The sequence below is a fragment of the Cebus imitator genome, unplaced genomic scaffold, assembly GCF_001604975.1.
Source record: "Cebus imitator isolate Cc_AM_T3 unplaced genomic scaffold, Cebus_imitator-1.0 Scaffold24, whole genome shotgun sequence".
In the NCBI taxonomy this organism is placed as follows: domain Eukaryota; kingdom Metazoa; phylum Chordata; class Mammalia; order Primates; family Cebidae; genus Cebus; species Cebus imitator.
The window spans coordinates 13,237,888-13,251,087 of NW_016107339.1; the positions used below are offsets into that span (position 1 = coordinate 13,237,888).

Below are 13,200 nucleotides of genomic sequence, written 5' to 3' on the forward strand. Positions count from 1 at the left end.
ACATACTGCGTGTGGAGCCTTTCGTGCCACAGTTGAGTACTCATGACAGAGATCAGATAGCCCACAACACCTAAAATATTTGCCATCTGGCCCTTTACAGAAAACGTTTACTAACCCCTGGTTTAGGACTCTAGGTGGCTGTGTCCCATAAGTCTCCCCGCAGTAGTCTTATAAACTTCTTCTGTTCCAAGGGGCCTGAGTCTCCCCACTGCCAGAACCACTGATGGGTTAGTCCATAAAGGTTGGGATACTGGGAAATGTTCTTTTGTTTTTTGGGGAGTTACAATGATTTCCAGACCCTAGTCCTACCCTGGCACCCTGCCTCCACCACACAGACACACACGCATATCTACACATTGCTGTTCAGAATATCTAGGAGATCATGGAGCTGTTTTTGTTTTTGGCTATTACTGCTGCTGTTACTTGTTTATCAAAAGAGGGTATGAAGCCAGGTGCAATGGCATGTGTCTGTAGTCCCCAGCTACTTGGGAGGCTGAGGTGGGAGGGTTGCTTGAACCCAGGGGTTCAAGGCTGTAGTGAGTTATGATTGCACCTGTTAGTAGCCACTGCACTCCAGCCTGGGCAACAGGAGAGACTTTGTCTCAAAAAAAAAAAAAAAAAAAAAAGAGGGAAGGTATGAATTTTGAAAGCCTCAGAAACACTGATGGACAATATTCATATATATTAATTTCTCAGATAACTTGATTGCCACATTGGAGCTTTCACACTGCCTCTTCCCCCACCCCTTCTGTCTTTCTCTTTCTTTTCTCTAACAAACTTGAAGCATATACACTGACAGTTTCTTCCTCACCTCCCACTTACTTCTCAGCCCACCACAATCTGGAGTTGACTCCCACTACAACACTGAAACTGCTCTCAATAAATTTGTCAGCCATCTCATAATCACCAAACCTAAGGACATTTTTCAATTTTTCCTTGACTTTTAGTAGTATTCAAAAACGCTGAGCTTGCCCTCCTTCATGGTGTATCTCTTTTTTATTTCTCTGATCTGCCTCTACCTTGTTCTTCTCAGTACTCTGGATGCTCCTTGTGCCACCAGATTCTTACAGACCAGGGTATTTCTGTGTATTCATTATTATCTTTTGTCTCAGTGACATGCACACCCTCCGCTACTGTGTTTTGAACTGCTCAGCTTAGGAGTCAGCCAGGTGTGTATTTCTCAGCCTTCCCGGACAGCTGGCTTCCTGTTAGATTCTGCCAGTAGGAGGCACTGGCGGGAGATCAGAAGGCAGGAGAAACTGAGAAGCATCCTGCTTCAGCCTCTAAACAGTGACAGTTGCTGGCAATAGCTGGTAGTTGTAGCAGCAGGAAGAATGGGAGACTCGGGACTCTAGCCTCCTGGGCAAAAGAAGTACCTCTCAAGGAGTCTAGCCTTGAAGGAGATGGCACCTTTTTAGTAGACTGGAACTGACTATGACAATGTCTCTCACAAGGCAATGAGATTTACGGATTCTAGCTCAGGAATGATAAATCTATCCAGCTTCTGATTTATAGATAGCGATCCTTTTAAAAAAAATTTACATTTCAGGACTCTCCTTTTTTTTTTTTGTACTTCTTGCCCTTTTAACACCTTTGTAACCAGTTCTTTGTATTAAATTCTTTCAGTCTGAAGCACCTAAAGTGGTTAAATGCTCCCGACAGGATCCTGGATAACTGGTATGAGGTTTGGGGTTTGAGCCCCTGCATACTTTTGTCCTTGTTTCACTTCCCACTCCTTCTGCACAGTTTAGCTGGGTGATCTTATCCATGGCCTCTGCTTTGACATTTGTGCTGATGACTCCCAAATCAGGCTCTTCAGACCATACTACCTGGGGTCCATACCCACACACCTCACTGCCTACTGTGTAGTTTCAGCTGGCTATTCCACTTGTATTTCAAATTCAACATGTACAAAATCAAGCTCTTTCTCTCCCCTGTAAACTTGCTCCCATGGCATTCTTTTCTGCTTCAATTCAGTCCATCCCTGACCACCCACCCAGCCACCCACGCTGGAAACCTGAGATATCCTTGACTCCTCCACCTTCTCACTCCCACAGCTAACCAGTAGCCAAACCCTTTAGATTCCACTTCCTAATTATCTCTATATTCTATCTCCTCTGCCTCCTCTAATTATGACTTAATTCAGGCCCTTATCATCTGTCATTTAAATTATTGCTGTATTGCTACAAGAGTGTGGTGTGTGTATATGCAACTGTTCATCTTTGTATGCTATAGACTCTTGCCCAGCAGTTTCACCTCAATTATTTAAAAGCTCTAGTTCGTTGTTTGAAATATCAATCGGAACTTTATTTTTCTAAAATGCTAAAATGATTGTGTCATTCCCCAGTTTTAATATCCGTATCATCTGCTAAGTAAAAGCAAGCTCCACCTTGTGGTGTAGCAGGGTCCATGTGATCTGGCTCTTGCCTGAATTTGTAGCTCATCACAACGTCCCTCTACCCCCCATTACCTCCTATTATCATGCAGGAACACACAATCAACCTTCACAACATTCATATCAGCTAGTACACAGGGTCTCCAAGAAGAAGCTCTGGACGTCTTTGATCTTTGTACTTCTGCCTATCCTTTGCCCTGGAATGTTTTTCTCTTCCTTCATGTTCTGCTGGTCAAATTGCTTTTCCTTCAAGATTCTTAGGGGCCTGCCTGATTATGTTCCTCCTATTCCACATACTCATAAAATTACTGCTACTTCCAAAACACTTGGCACATTCTTATTTGAATACGTTACATTGTTTGGTAATTATCCCTTGGCCCTCTCCTTCAGCACTAGACTCTAAGCTCTTTGAAGGCAGACTAAGCCTATTCATCTTTGTATTTCTAGCACTGGGGCCAACACCCAGCATTTCTTATATTTTGAGTACATGTCTGCAAAATGAATTAGAGCTAATGCCTGAAGAAGAATGAGTTTTTTGAGAAAGAGGAAGGGAGCCAGGAGGGATGAGAAAAGGCAGGTTGTGAAGACCTGGGGTTCACTGTGAGAAGATGTGCTTCCGCACTGCAGCGTTCTGCCAGGAGGTGGCACTGCTCTGAAGAGCCAGCTGGTCGCTTACAGACTGAGGCGGACAGCCTGAGATTAAACAAGAAACTCCACCAGGAAGCAACATTCCGCCACTGGGCTCAGCCCAGTTACATGCCATAATCTGCCCTGGTCAAACAGCCAAGTCTTCAGGAGGTTGCTGGGCCCAGAGATCTCCCCAGTGACTGATGATGTTAAACCCTACACTTTCTCTGATTGGTTTAGACGAAATGACAAGGGCAGCTATTGGAAATGATCTGGCAAAACATGATCTAAGGCCACCCTCTGTGGGAGGGATTTGGGGGAGCTGGGTTGGCTGGGTTGGTGGCTCCTACCTACTGCGTGGCGAGAAGATATGGGTCATGAACAGAGCCGAGGAGCTGCGCTGCTACAGGTGCTACCACTTCTGTGGCTGCTGCCCCACTCCTGGGCCGTCCCTGAAGGTAAGATGGTACTCCCATTTACTTCCATCCTGAAGCCAGGGAGCCTACCAAGCGCTTGTGAGGAAGAGCACTGTGCTTTGTGAGTGGTGGGAAGTCACGAGCAGTGGAAACAATAGGAGAGTGGGGAAAGACAGCTACTACGTATGGTTGGTAAACGATGTCAGAGGTGTTTTACATGTTCCATTTCAGACAATCTCTTGAAGCAGAGATTTTTTTCTCCATTTTACAAATGAAGAAAATGAGACTCAAGAGTTATTTGTGCAAATCCACACCATTGGAAAGTGGTAGAGCTCGGATTTGAATAAAGTGAATGTTATTTTCACGCCTTCACTCAGATTCTACTCTGCTTCCTATCATTAACTTATCTTGTGATTCTTGAAAAGTCTCTTAACTTTATTGGCTCTTCGTTTCCTTCTGTACAGGATGGGGCAGAGTGGAAGAATAATCTGGAAGATCCCTCTTCCTCTAAATATCCGTTATTCTGGGTACTGGGTTAAAGGTTTCCTGCTGACTGGGGGATTTCTGCCAAGAGCTTCAAAGAAGAGGGATTATATTCTTCAGTTACAGGGTCACTTCTCCCAATGCTGTTGTTGGGGGGCCTGGTGGGTTGAAGGAACAGAAGACATTTTCAGAGAGGCTTGGTGCCAGTGAAGTGGCTGAAGAAATGTCTGGAGACTGGTTTTTCCAATTTACCATTTGTGTCTGGGTGTAATGGGAGGCAGTCCCGTCTATGGCTTGGGGAGGCTGTAGGCATTCCTCCTCCTCCCCTCCTAGGAGTGAGAAACCCATCCATGGCCTTCTCTAGTCAATATAGTAGCCTGGCGTCAATTAGACAAAGGAATCCCCTTTGGGAGGATGAAGCCTGTGCCAGGATGTATGGCGTGGTGAGCAGAGTACAGGCTTCCACCTGCTTCTTTGGCTAGGTGTTTTTGTGCAGCCCACAAATACGCAATGAACAGAGTGGCTCTGAATCTGTCACTTTATTATATATATATATATATTTTTTTTTAATTTTAATTTAATTTGATTTTTTTTTGAGACAGAGTCTCGCTCTGTTGCCCAGGCTGGAGTGCAGTGGCGTGATCTTGGCTTGCTGCAACCTCCGCCTCCCAGGTTGAAGTGATTCTCCTGCCTCAGTCTCCTGAGTAGCTGGGTTTGTAGGTGCATGCCACCACACCCGGCTGATTTTTGTATTTTTAGTAGAGACGAGGTTTCATCATGTTGGCCAGGCTGGTCTCGAACTCCTGCCCTCAGGAGATCCCTCTGCCTTGGCCTTCCAAAGTGCTGGGATTGTAGGCTTGAGCCACCGTACTGGCCTTTATATATTTATATTTTGAGACGGGCTCATTCTGTCACCTGGGCTGGAGTGCAGTGGCACAATCACAGCTCACTGCAGCCTCAGCCTCCTAGGCTCAAACAATCCTCCCCCCTCAGCCTCCCGAGTAGCCGGGACCCATAGGTGCTCGCCACCACACCTGGCTAAGTTTTTGTATTCTTTGTAGAGACAGGGTCTCACCATGTTGCCAAGGCTGGTCTTGACCTCCTGGCCTCAAATGATTCGCCTGCCTCGGCCTCCCAAAGTGCTGGGATTAGTCACTTTAGATAGTAGAACTCTTTTTGCTTTTGACAACTTTAGACAACTGGCCTTTTTATAGGCAGGGAAAGCTTGGAAAGATGTCATAATTTGTTCTTCACCCCCATTGGGAGTGGCAGCCTAAACAACAGTCACAGGAAAGGGTCTCACCTCGGCCCACACTACTTGAAGCAGCCCTTGCCGGGCTTTTTGTTTTGTTTTTGAGACGGAGTGTTGCTCTGTTACCCAGGCTGGAGTGCAGTGGCTTGATCTTGGCTCACTGCAACCTCCGCCTGCCGGATTCAAGCAATTCTCCTCCCTCAGCCGAGTACCTGGGACTACAGGCACACGCCCCCATGCCCGGCTAATTTTTTGTATTTTTAGTAGAGACGGAGTTTCACCATGGTGGCCAGGCTGGTCTCGAACTCCTGACCTCATGAACCGCCCCCCTCGGCCTCCCAAAGTGCTGGGATTATAGGTGTGAGCCACTACGCCTGGTCCCACCTTGCTTTTTTTTAAGTTGGAGAGGAGGAGAAGGCTCCTACCTCCCTGAACCTCACCCTGTGTCCTTTACAGCTCCTACTCCAGTGTGGCGGGGTGACCTGCAAAACCACACGTTCCAGCACACGGTGTACTGCCAGGACGGGAGTCCCGCTGTCGGACTCTCTGAGTCCTATGATGAAGACCAGCTTTTCTTCTTCGACTTTTCTGAGAACACTCGGGTGCCTCGCCTGCCTGAATTCGCTGACTGGGCTCAGGAACAGAGAGATGCTCCTGCCATTTTATTTGACAGAGGGTTCTGCGAGGCAATGGTCCAGGAAATAGGGCCACAACTTGATGGGAAAATCCCGGTGTCCAGAGGTCAGGAGTTTTTTAGGGGAGTGAAGGGAGGAGGGCTGCATTCTTAACTTCATTAACATGTACACTGAATGATTTTCCTTGATTCCAGCTCCTCATCTCAGATGCCGTCTGGTTCTCCCCATCACCTTAATTTTTCCACCGGCTTTGGTCTGCACCCTGTGTTTTTTGTGAACAGAAGCACCTAGCATGTAGTAGGCATTTAGAACTATGTATTGAATGCGATGAATTCAACAGGCACCAATTGATGCCTACTGAATATTAACACTTGTGCTTCTATGCCCAGCAAGATGGATGGGGAGAGCAGAAATATCTGATGGTGTGACTATATCTTAGTGAGAAGACAGTACATGGTTAGACGCCAATGTGAGCTCTAAACAGGAAGTGCTGAAGGAAGTTGGGATAGAGGAATCCAGAGTAGCCTGGATCTGGCTCTGATTCTAGGTCTTGTTGCAGTTCTTGCCTGGAAGAAGACCTCCCTTGGGAGCCCAGCTCCTCCGTCATCTCTATCTCCCAAAGTCTGACCCATTGTGTGCTTCTCTGCCCTCCCCTTTATATGTCATGCCCCTTCCAAACACAGAGATGCCATCTAAACTAGTCTCTTCTTTCCCCCACACCTCAATCCCCCCACCAGGGTTTCCTGTTGTTGAGGTGTTCACGCTGAAGCCCCTGGAGTTTGGCAAGCCCAACACGCTGGTCTGTTTTGTCAGTAATCTCTTCCCACCCATGCTGACGGTGAACTGGCAGCATCATTCCGTCCCTGTGGAAGGAGTTGGGCCTACTTTTGTTTCAGCTGTTGATGGACTCAGCTTCCAGGCCTTTTCTTACTTAAACGTCACACCAGAACCTTCTGACATTTTCTCCTGCATTGTGACTCACGAAATTGATCGCTACACAGCAATTGCCTATTGGGGTGAGGCTTTCTCCCTGGAAGTCTGGTCCTTTTGGGGGCAAAAAAGGGATAGACCTATGGAAGGGGCCTTCTTTCTCCACTGGGACCTTGTTTAGTCCATTCCTAGCCTAAGCTCATGCTAGTCTTCCAGGCCTCAGTTTCTCTCATGTCATCCCAGACACCCAAGTCATTCCCCTGGGTGGGAGGCTCCCTGACCAGGTCCCCAGGCTGAGCCACTCCTTATTTCCTTCAGTGCCCCAGAATGCACTGCCCTCAGATCTGCTAGAGAATGTGCTGTGTGGCATAGCCTTTGGCCTGGGTGTGCTGGGCATCATCGTGGGCATTGTTCTCATCATCTACTTCCGGAAGCCTTGCTCAGGTAGTGTATCATCTGGAGAGGCCAGATACAGTGGTGCATGTGTGCATGTGTCAGGATTATTCTGTGGCAAGCGGGGGAGGTACATATAGCAATCCTCAGGCCCTTTGGTGTGGGGGCCTGTATCCAGCAACATGGGGCACATCTTCCCAATTGGGGACCCAGTTACACACACACAGTTATGGGTCACAAGAATGGCTTTGAGAGAAAAAGGAATCATATGGGATGCTGTAGGAAAGGTGCCCGGAGATGATTTGGGAACAAGGAGAAATCAAGCTCTGCAGGGTGTGCTGCAGGAAGACCAAGTGAGGCCTTTGTGGCACAGGGAGGAAGAGGAAGATCAATCTCCTGATGGCTTTCCTCCATCACTTTCTGTCCCCAGACTGATTCTTCCTGACCAGAGTTTGATGCCAACAGCTTCAGCCATCCAAACAGAGGGTGCGCAGGTTTCTCGCATCCTGCCCAGGATCTCTTCTTCTCAGGCTAGAAGAAGTCTCTGTGACATCCCTGGGGTGTGTGTGTGTGTAGGTTTCCCACCTGGGGGCTCTGCTGTCCCTGGGCTTGCATCCCAGGGATCCCAGAGTGCCCTGCCTATCACAACCACATCCCTTCCCTGTCAAGGCAATAAATCTCATTTCTTAATATCAGTGTGGTGTCTTTCTTAACTCATGGTATTTGTTTCTGGATATTTCAACTTGAGTGGGTTGTCATTTCAAATTCAGCATGCCTTAACCTGAACACAGCTTGCCTTCTTTAGGGAGGGAAATAGGGAAAACCCCTAATTTGTCAGCCGAGCGCTTATTCTCTGGTCTCAGAGCTACGTGATGTTTTTCCTTCCATCAGTTTGTTCAAAATGTGTGAGAAACGAAGGCAGAGTTATTTTCTAATAATCTGCTCACAAAATGGTTAAGGAAGCTGCTTGTGCAGTGTGTGTGTGTATTCCACTGTTTGTGAAAATGTTTATGTCTCATATAGGCTGCCCTGAGGAACATATAACTCCCTTCAACCCTCACCATAGCTGTGAAACAGAAGCTCAGGGGTGGAAAGAATAAGCTCCCAGGTGTTTTATTCCAATCAGTCATGTCAGTTCTGGGAAAACAGTATCATGAAGCCCGTGACATGAAGTGGGAACAGGCTGGAAGGGCAAAGAATTCACACGTCTTTCCTTACAACCTGTTCTTTGGTCTGAGTGAACTGTCCAGGGAGAACCGCGCAGGTGCTGCCCTGGGCAGATGATGAAAGCTGGCAGCACATGACCACTGGTGGTACATTGCTTTGCATATGCTTTATTTCTTGCAATCCTTAGTTGCTTTGGAGACAGTGTGGCAATAAAGTTGAGAGGGCAATTACTTGGTGAGGGAGTTTCTGTTCTTGGCATTGTACTAGAATCTAGTCTAAAAGAAAATATTCAATTCTCCCTAAGAGAAGTTGGCACTGTCTCTGAACCTTCTTATTTCTAACAGCAGCACGTGTACTGGTTAAGAAGCATGGGCTCTGGAACCAGATGTCTGGGGATTCAATCATAACTGTCAGCGTTTAGCTGTGAGCCCTTGGGCAAGTTACTTAGCTTGTGCCTTGGTATCATTTTCTGTAAAAGGATGATAGCAATGGTGTCCACCTTACCACTCTGCGCCCACCATGTTGCCAACATTTGAAAGTCAAATAACTATAAGTGTTAGTGAGGATAAAGGGAAATGTGAACTATAATATCTTGCTCTGTTGGTGGGAATGTAAACTGTTTATGATCCCTGAATTACTGAAATTATAAACTAGTTGAGTTGAAAAAATTAATATAGGAAGTAAGGCAGCATATCCTCCTGCTGTGAAGCTTAAATAAATTAATATCTACAGAATGCTTAAAATTATGTCTGGCACATACAAAATGTGCTCAACAACCTAACCTTATCATTATTTGTCTTGATCTTTAGAGGAGAACTTAGTAGCCTCGTAGACCTTTTTCTCTTTTCTGAAATATACCTTAAAGCTACCTTCAAGTACTGTATTTTCTCCATTTTAGATGCTTTTATTCTCACTTTACTAATTCTAGATGTGTTCTTTGTTGCTTTCTAGTTCTTCCTAATTTCTCTTCCTCCCTATTTCCAACTTATCTAGATATTTTCTGTCAGGCAAGCCTTAAAAGACAAGTCACTTCCCCTCTCTGGGCCTCAAAGTCCTCATCTATAAAATGATAGGCTTAGATTAGATGCGCTCTGATAAACCTTCTATGATACTGTTACTTAAGTACGCTAGAAGCACTTAGTATCTTCTCTAGTCTGGTGCCCCTTTTCTAATAAAAAATATTACCCACTATTCCCAGCAAGAATGCTATTCTTGAATGAATCTTTTTTCCTCACTCATCCTTGAAGGTATTATATCTGTTTTTAGTTTAGGGCATTTACCAGGCTCTGTCCTCTCACAGGAATGCCTTCTTCTTTTTTTTTTTTGAGACAGAGTCTTGCTCTGTCGCCAGGCACCAGGCTGGAGTGCAGTGGTCCGATCTTGGCTCACTGCAACCTCCGCCTCCTGGGTTCAAGGTTCAATTCTTCTGCCTCAGCCTCCCGAGTAGCTGAGACTACAGGGACGCACCACCATGCTCAGCTAATTTTTGTATTTTTAGTAGAGACGGGGTTTCACCATGTTGGCCACGATGGTCTCAATCTCTTGACCTCGTGATCCACCCACCTCGGCCTCCCAAAGTTCTGGGATTACAGGCGTGATGGGATTACAGGTGTGAGCCACTGCGCCCAGCCAGGAATGCCTTCTTTATTCTGCTCAGCTTGTTCCTGTCTTAACCAACTCCATAGGTCCAACTCCAGTTCGATTTCTTCCATGAACCTGCCCCTAATTTCTCTTTATTGAACTCTTCCAAGATTTAGAGCACTCAGCCTAAGGACTGGGATATGCTACCTTATTTCCTATGTTAATTTTTTCACCCAACTAGTTTATAATTTCTATAATTCGGGGATTGTAAACAGTTTACACTCCCACCAACAGAGCAAGATAGTTCACATTTCCTTTTATGCCCACTAATACTTGTAATTTCTTGACTTTCAAATGTTGGCAACATGGTGGGTATAGAGTGGTATTTTGTTGCTTTAATTTGCTTTTCTCTCATTACTAATCTGTATCACATTGTTTGATCATTTTGACTTTTTAATATGTGTTACTATTTGGTAGAACTAGTCTCCATTCCTTTACTACCTTCCCCAAAAATTTATTTTCCTTTTCTTTATCAAAATTTTCTAAGATACTCATGGACTTTATTTTCATGTGCATTTTATAATCAGTTTGTTAAATTCTTCTGAAATCCTGGTGTTATTTTAATTGGGGTAGAATTTAGGTAAGAGATGTGGGGAAAGATTCTCATTATGTAAGCATGGCCCATCCATGAATACGGTATATCTCTACACCTCTCAGGTGTTTTTTTGTGCACTTCAATAAAGTTTTATTTTCCAATTGATTATTAGCAATATAGGATTTAAAATAATAAATCCTGAGTTCGAATAGTGGTTCTATTACTTACTGTCTGGGTAAATCTGGGAAATTACTTAACCTCCCTCTGCCTCCATTTTCTCATGGGTAAGATGAAGATAACATTCTTCAATAGTTATAGTCAAAAAAAAAAAAAAGGAAAAGTAGTTGTGGTGGCAAATCAGGTAGACTATCCCTTAGAAGTTCAAGTAATTTGGCTGTAGGATGGATGGATAGTGAACTGCCTACAAAAACTATAATCCCAAGGTCAGAGTCTAGAGCAGTGGATCCTGACAGGATAGGGGTGTGTGTGTGTGGGCAGAGGTGAGGTAAGGGGTAGATGGCAGAGGTGGGGTGGGGATTGGACAGATTGGGCAAGTAATATAATCTTGGCAGGATGTAGGTGTGTGTGGTTTTGAAAAGACCCTGAAGTCATGAATGTGGTCTTATGCTATGAGGCATGATTAACTGGTTGAGCAATTTTTGTGTTTATAAATGGAGACTTGAGTTAAAACCAGCTTCCCCAAAGAGGAACCTCAGAACTGACATGGAGCAACTTTAGGAAGTGCCTAAAAGAGATTTATTATTATGGCCATACTCTCAAAAACAAACAAGAGATCACATTTATGACTTCCTTCAATGTGCAGTTCCAGTGATGTTATTGTGGCTCGTCTTTGTTTTCGCTAGCCCAGACTCCTCATAGGATGCCTCCTCCCTGATGGTACCTCACAGCATTGAGGAGCTTGTGGAGCTATACACCAGGCCTGCGATGCCAACTGCCTTCCTCCTCTCCAACGCAATCCAGCCCAGAATTCAAGGCTCATTCCAGGCCCCCTTGATTGAGGGTATTCTCTGTCTACCATGCCCATGGTTATTTCTCTCTTCTCTCTCACTTTCTTTTTTTTTTTTTTTTGGAGACAGAGTCTTGCTGTGTCACCCAGGCTGGAGTGCAGTGGCACACTATTGGCTCACTGCAACCTCTGCCTCCCAGGTTCATGCGATTCTCCTGCCTCAGCCTCCCCAGTAGCTGGGACAACAGGCACGTGCCACCATAGCTGGCTAATTTTTTGTATTTTTAGTAGAGATGGGGTATCATCGTGTTAGGATGGTCTCAATATCCTGACCTAGTGATCCGCCTGCCTTGGCCTCCCAAAGTGCTGGGATTACAGGTGTGAGCCACCATGCCCGGCTCTCTCTTCTCTTCTAAGACCACTGACCTTATTGCTCTCTTATTGCTTACTTGTTTTAACATAAACTATTCTCTTTAAAGTGTTTGTTCTCGCTCCCCAACTGACCTACAAGCAAAGGATATGAGGGCAGAATCCATATCTTCTCGTTCTGAATATTCCCAGTAATGCTTTGCACACAAACCCTGGGACTAGTTCGCTGAGGGCATGCGGTGGCCAGGCTAACGGCAGAAGCAGTGGGAAAAGAGAGGACTCACTCTTTGGGTGGTTGTATAGAGGCAGTAAAAGAAAGGCAACATGTGGGAACCTGGTTGGGGCTCCATACCTCTTCAGTCCCGGTGCTATATCAGTAATTAACAAATAAGCAACAATGAACAGAGCAATTGAAATGTTATTTTAAATTGGCTGGAGGTTGGAAGACAGCTATATCTGTAAAAATAGAGAGTTGGGAGGAGGAGAGGAAGGGAAAAAAGGAGAACAGGCATCTGGATTTTCTGTCCTTCTTTATTCTAAAAAGCTCCCTCAGTGTTTGCATTAATAGAGAAGTGAAATCACCTCCCACCGTTTCCTGTTGTGGCCTCACAGAAGGTTTCACATCTCCTTTGATCGGAGCAGAGATCTAGACATAAGAGGGAACTACATTCAGCCTCACTGTTACTGGCTAGGGCCATGCTCAGTGCTGGCACAGGACCACACAGTGAGGGCTCCTTTGCCAGGGCCAGGCTTTGTAGACATTGAAAAGGATCCCAGGATTTGGTTCCTATAAGGTTAGGCTAACAGCTTACCTGGGCAGGATGGGAAGGAATGTGAGGGGAAAGTGTACTGGGGGATGGGGGAAAATTCACACGGTTTCAAACTTGTCAAAAGAGAAAGTGGAAGGGACACTGGTTCTAAGAGCAGAAGGAACTTTGAGGGCGGAAAAGATGACAGGGGAATTGGGTGGTGGATTGTGACTCTTCTCTTTCTCCCTTTCTCAACAGAGGCCTCACTAACTCCCTTTATCTGAGCCATCCCAGTTCCAGGATGTAGTGAGTGTGTTTGCATGCTCAAGAGAGAGAGAGAGAGTGTGTGTGTGTGTGTGCACGTGCGTGCGTGTGCATGCACATGCATGTGTAAGAGCCGTATAAGAAGAGGAGTTACAGCCTCTAGACTTTGGGTGTGAATTCTTGGACCTGTTTTTGAACCTGGAAAATTAAGAGACTTAACAAGTCTTTTTTTTTTTTTTTTTTTGAGACAGAGTCTCACTCTGTCACCCAGGCTGGAGTGCAGTGGCACGATCTTGACTCACTGCAACCCCTGCCTCCTGGGTTCAAGCGATTCTCCTGCCTCAGCCCCTCCGAGTACCTGGGATTATAGGCTTGCC

At 45.6% G+C, this 13,200-nt stretch overlaps 1 protein-coding gene across 1 annotated transcript; it reads left to right on the forward strand.

Annotated features, from left to right (window-relative positions):
* Nucleotides 1–3,313: 3,313 nt before the first annotated feature.
* Nucleotides 3,314–7,826, forward strand: LOC108300073 (HLA class II histocompatibility antigen, DM alpha chain). Its single transcript, XM_017522720.2, has 5 exons — nucleotides 3,314–3,480; nucleotides 5,630–5,914; nucleotides 6,546–6,824; nucleotides 7,057–7,182; nucleotides 7,562–7,826. Exons 1-5 carry the CDS (start codon nucleotides 3,393–3,395, stop codon nucleotides 7,564–7,566), a joined length of 783 nt encoding a protein of 260 aa, XP_017378209.1. The 5' UTR covers nucleotides 3,314–3,392; the 3' UTR covers nucleotides 7,567–7,826.
* Nucleotides 7,827–13,200: the final 5,374 nt, after the last annotated feature.

Coding starts and splice junctions, on each gene's coding strand:
- LOC108300073 (XM_017522720.2), top strand. CDS start 3,393: ATGGGTCATGAACAGAGCCGAGGAGCTGCGCTGCTACAGGTGCTACCA. Junction 5,915..6,545: donor GAAAATCCCGGTGTCCAGAG/GTCAGGAGTTTT, acceptor TCCCCCCACCAG/GGTTTCCTGTTGTTGAGGTG. Junction 6,825..7,056: donor CACAGCAATTGCCTATTGGG/GTGAGGCTTTCT, acceptor TATTTCCTTCAG/TGCCCCAGAATGCACTGCCC.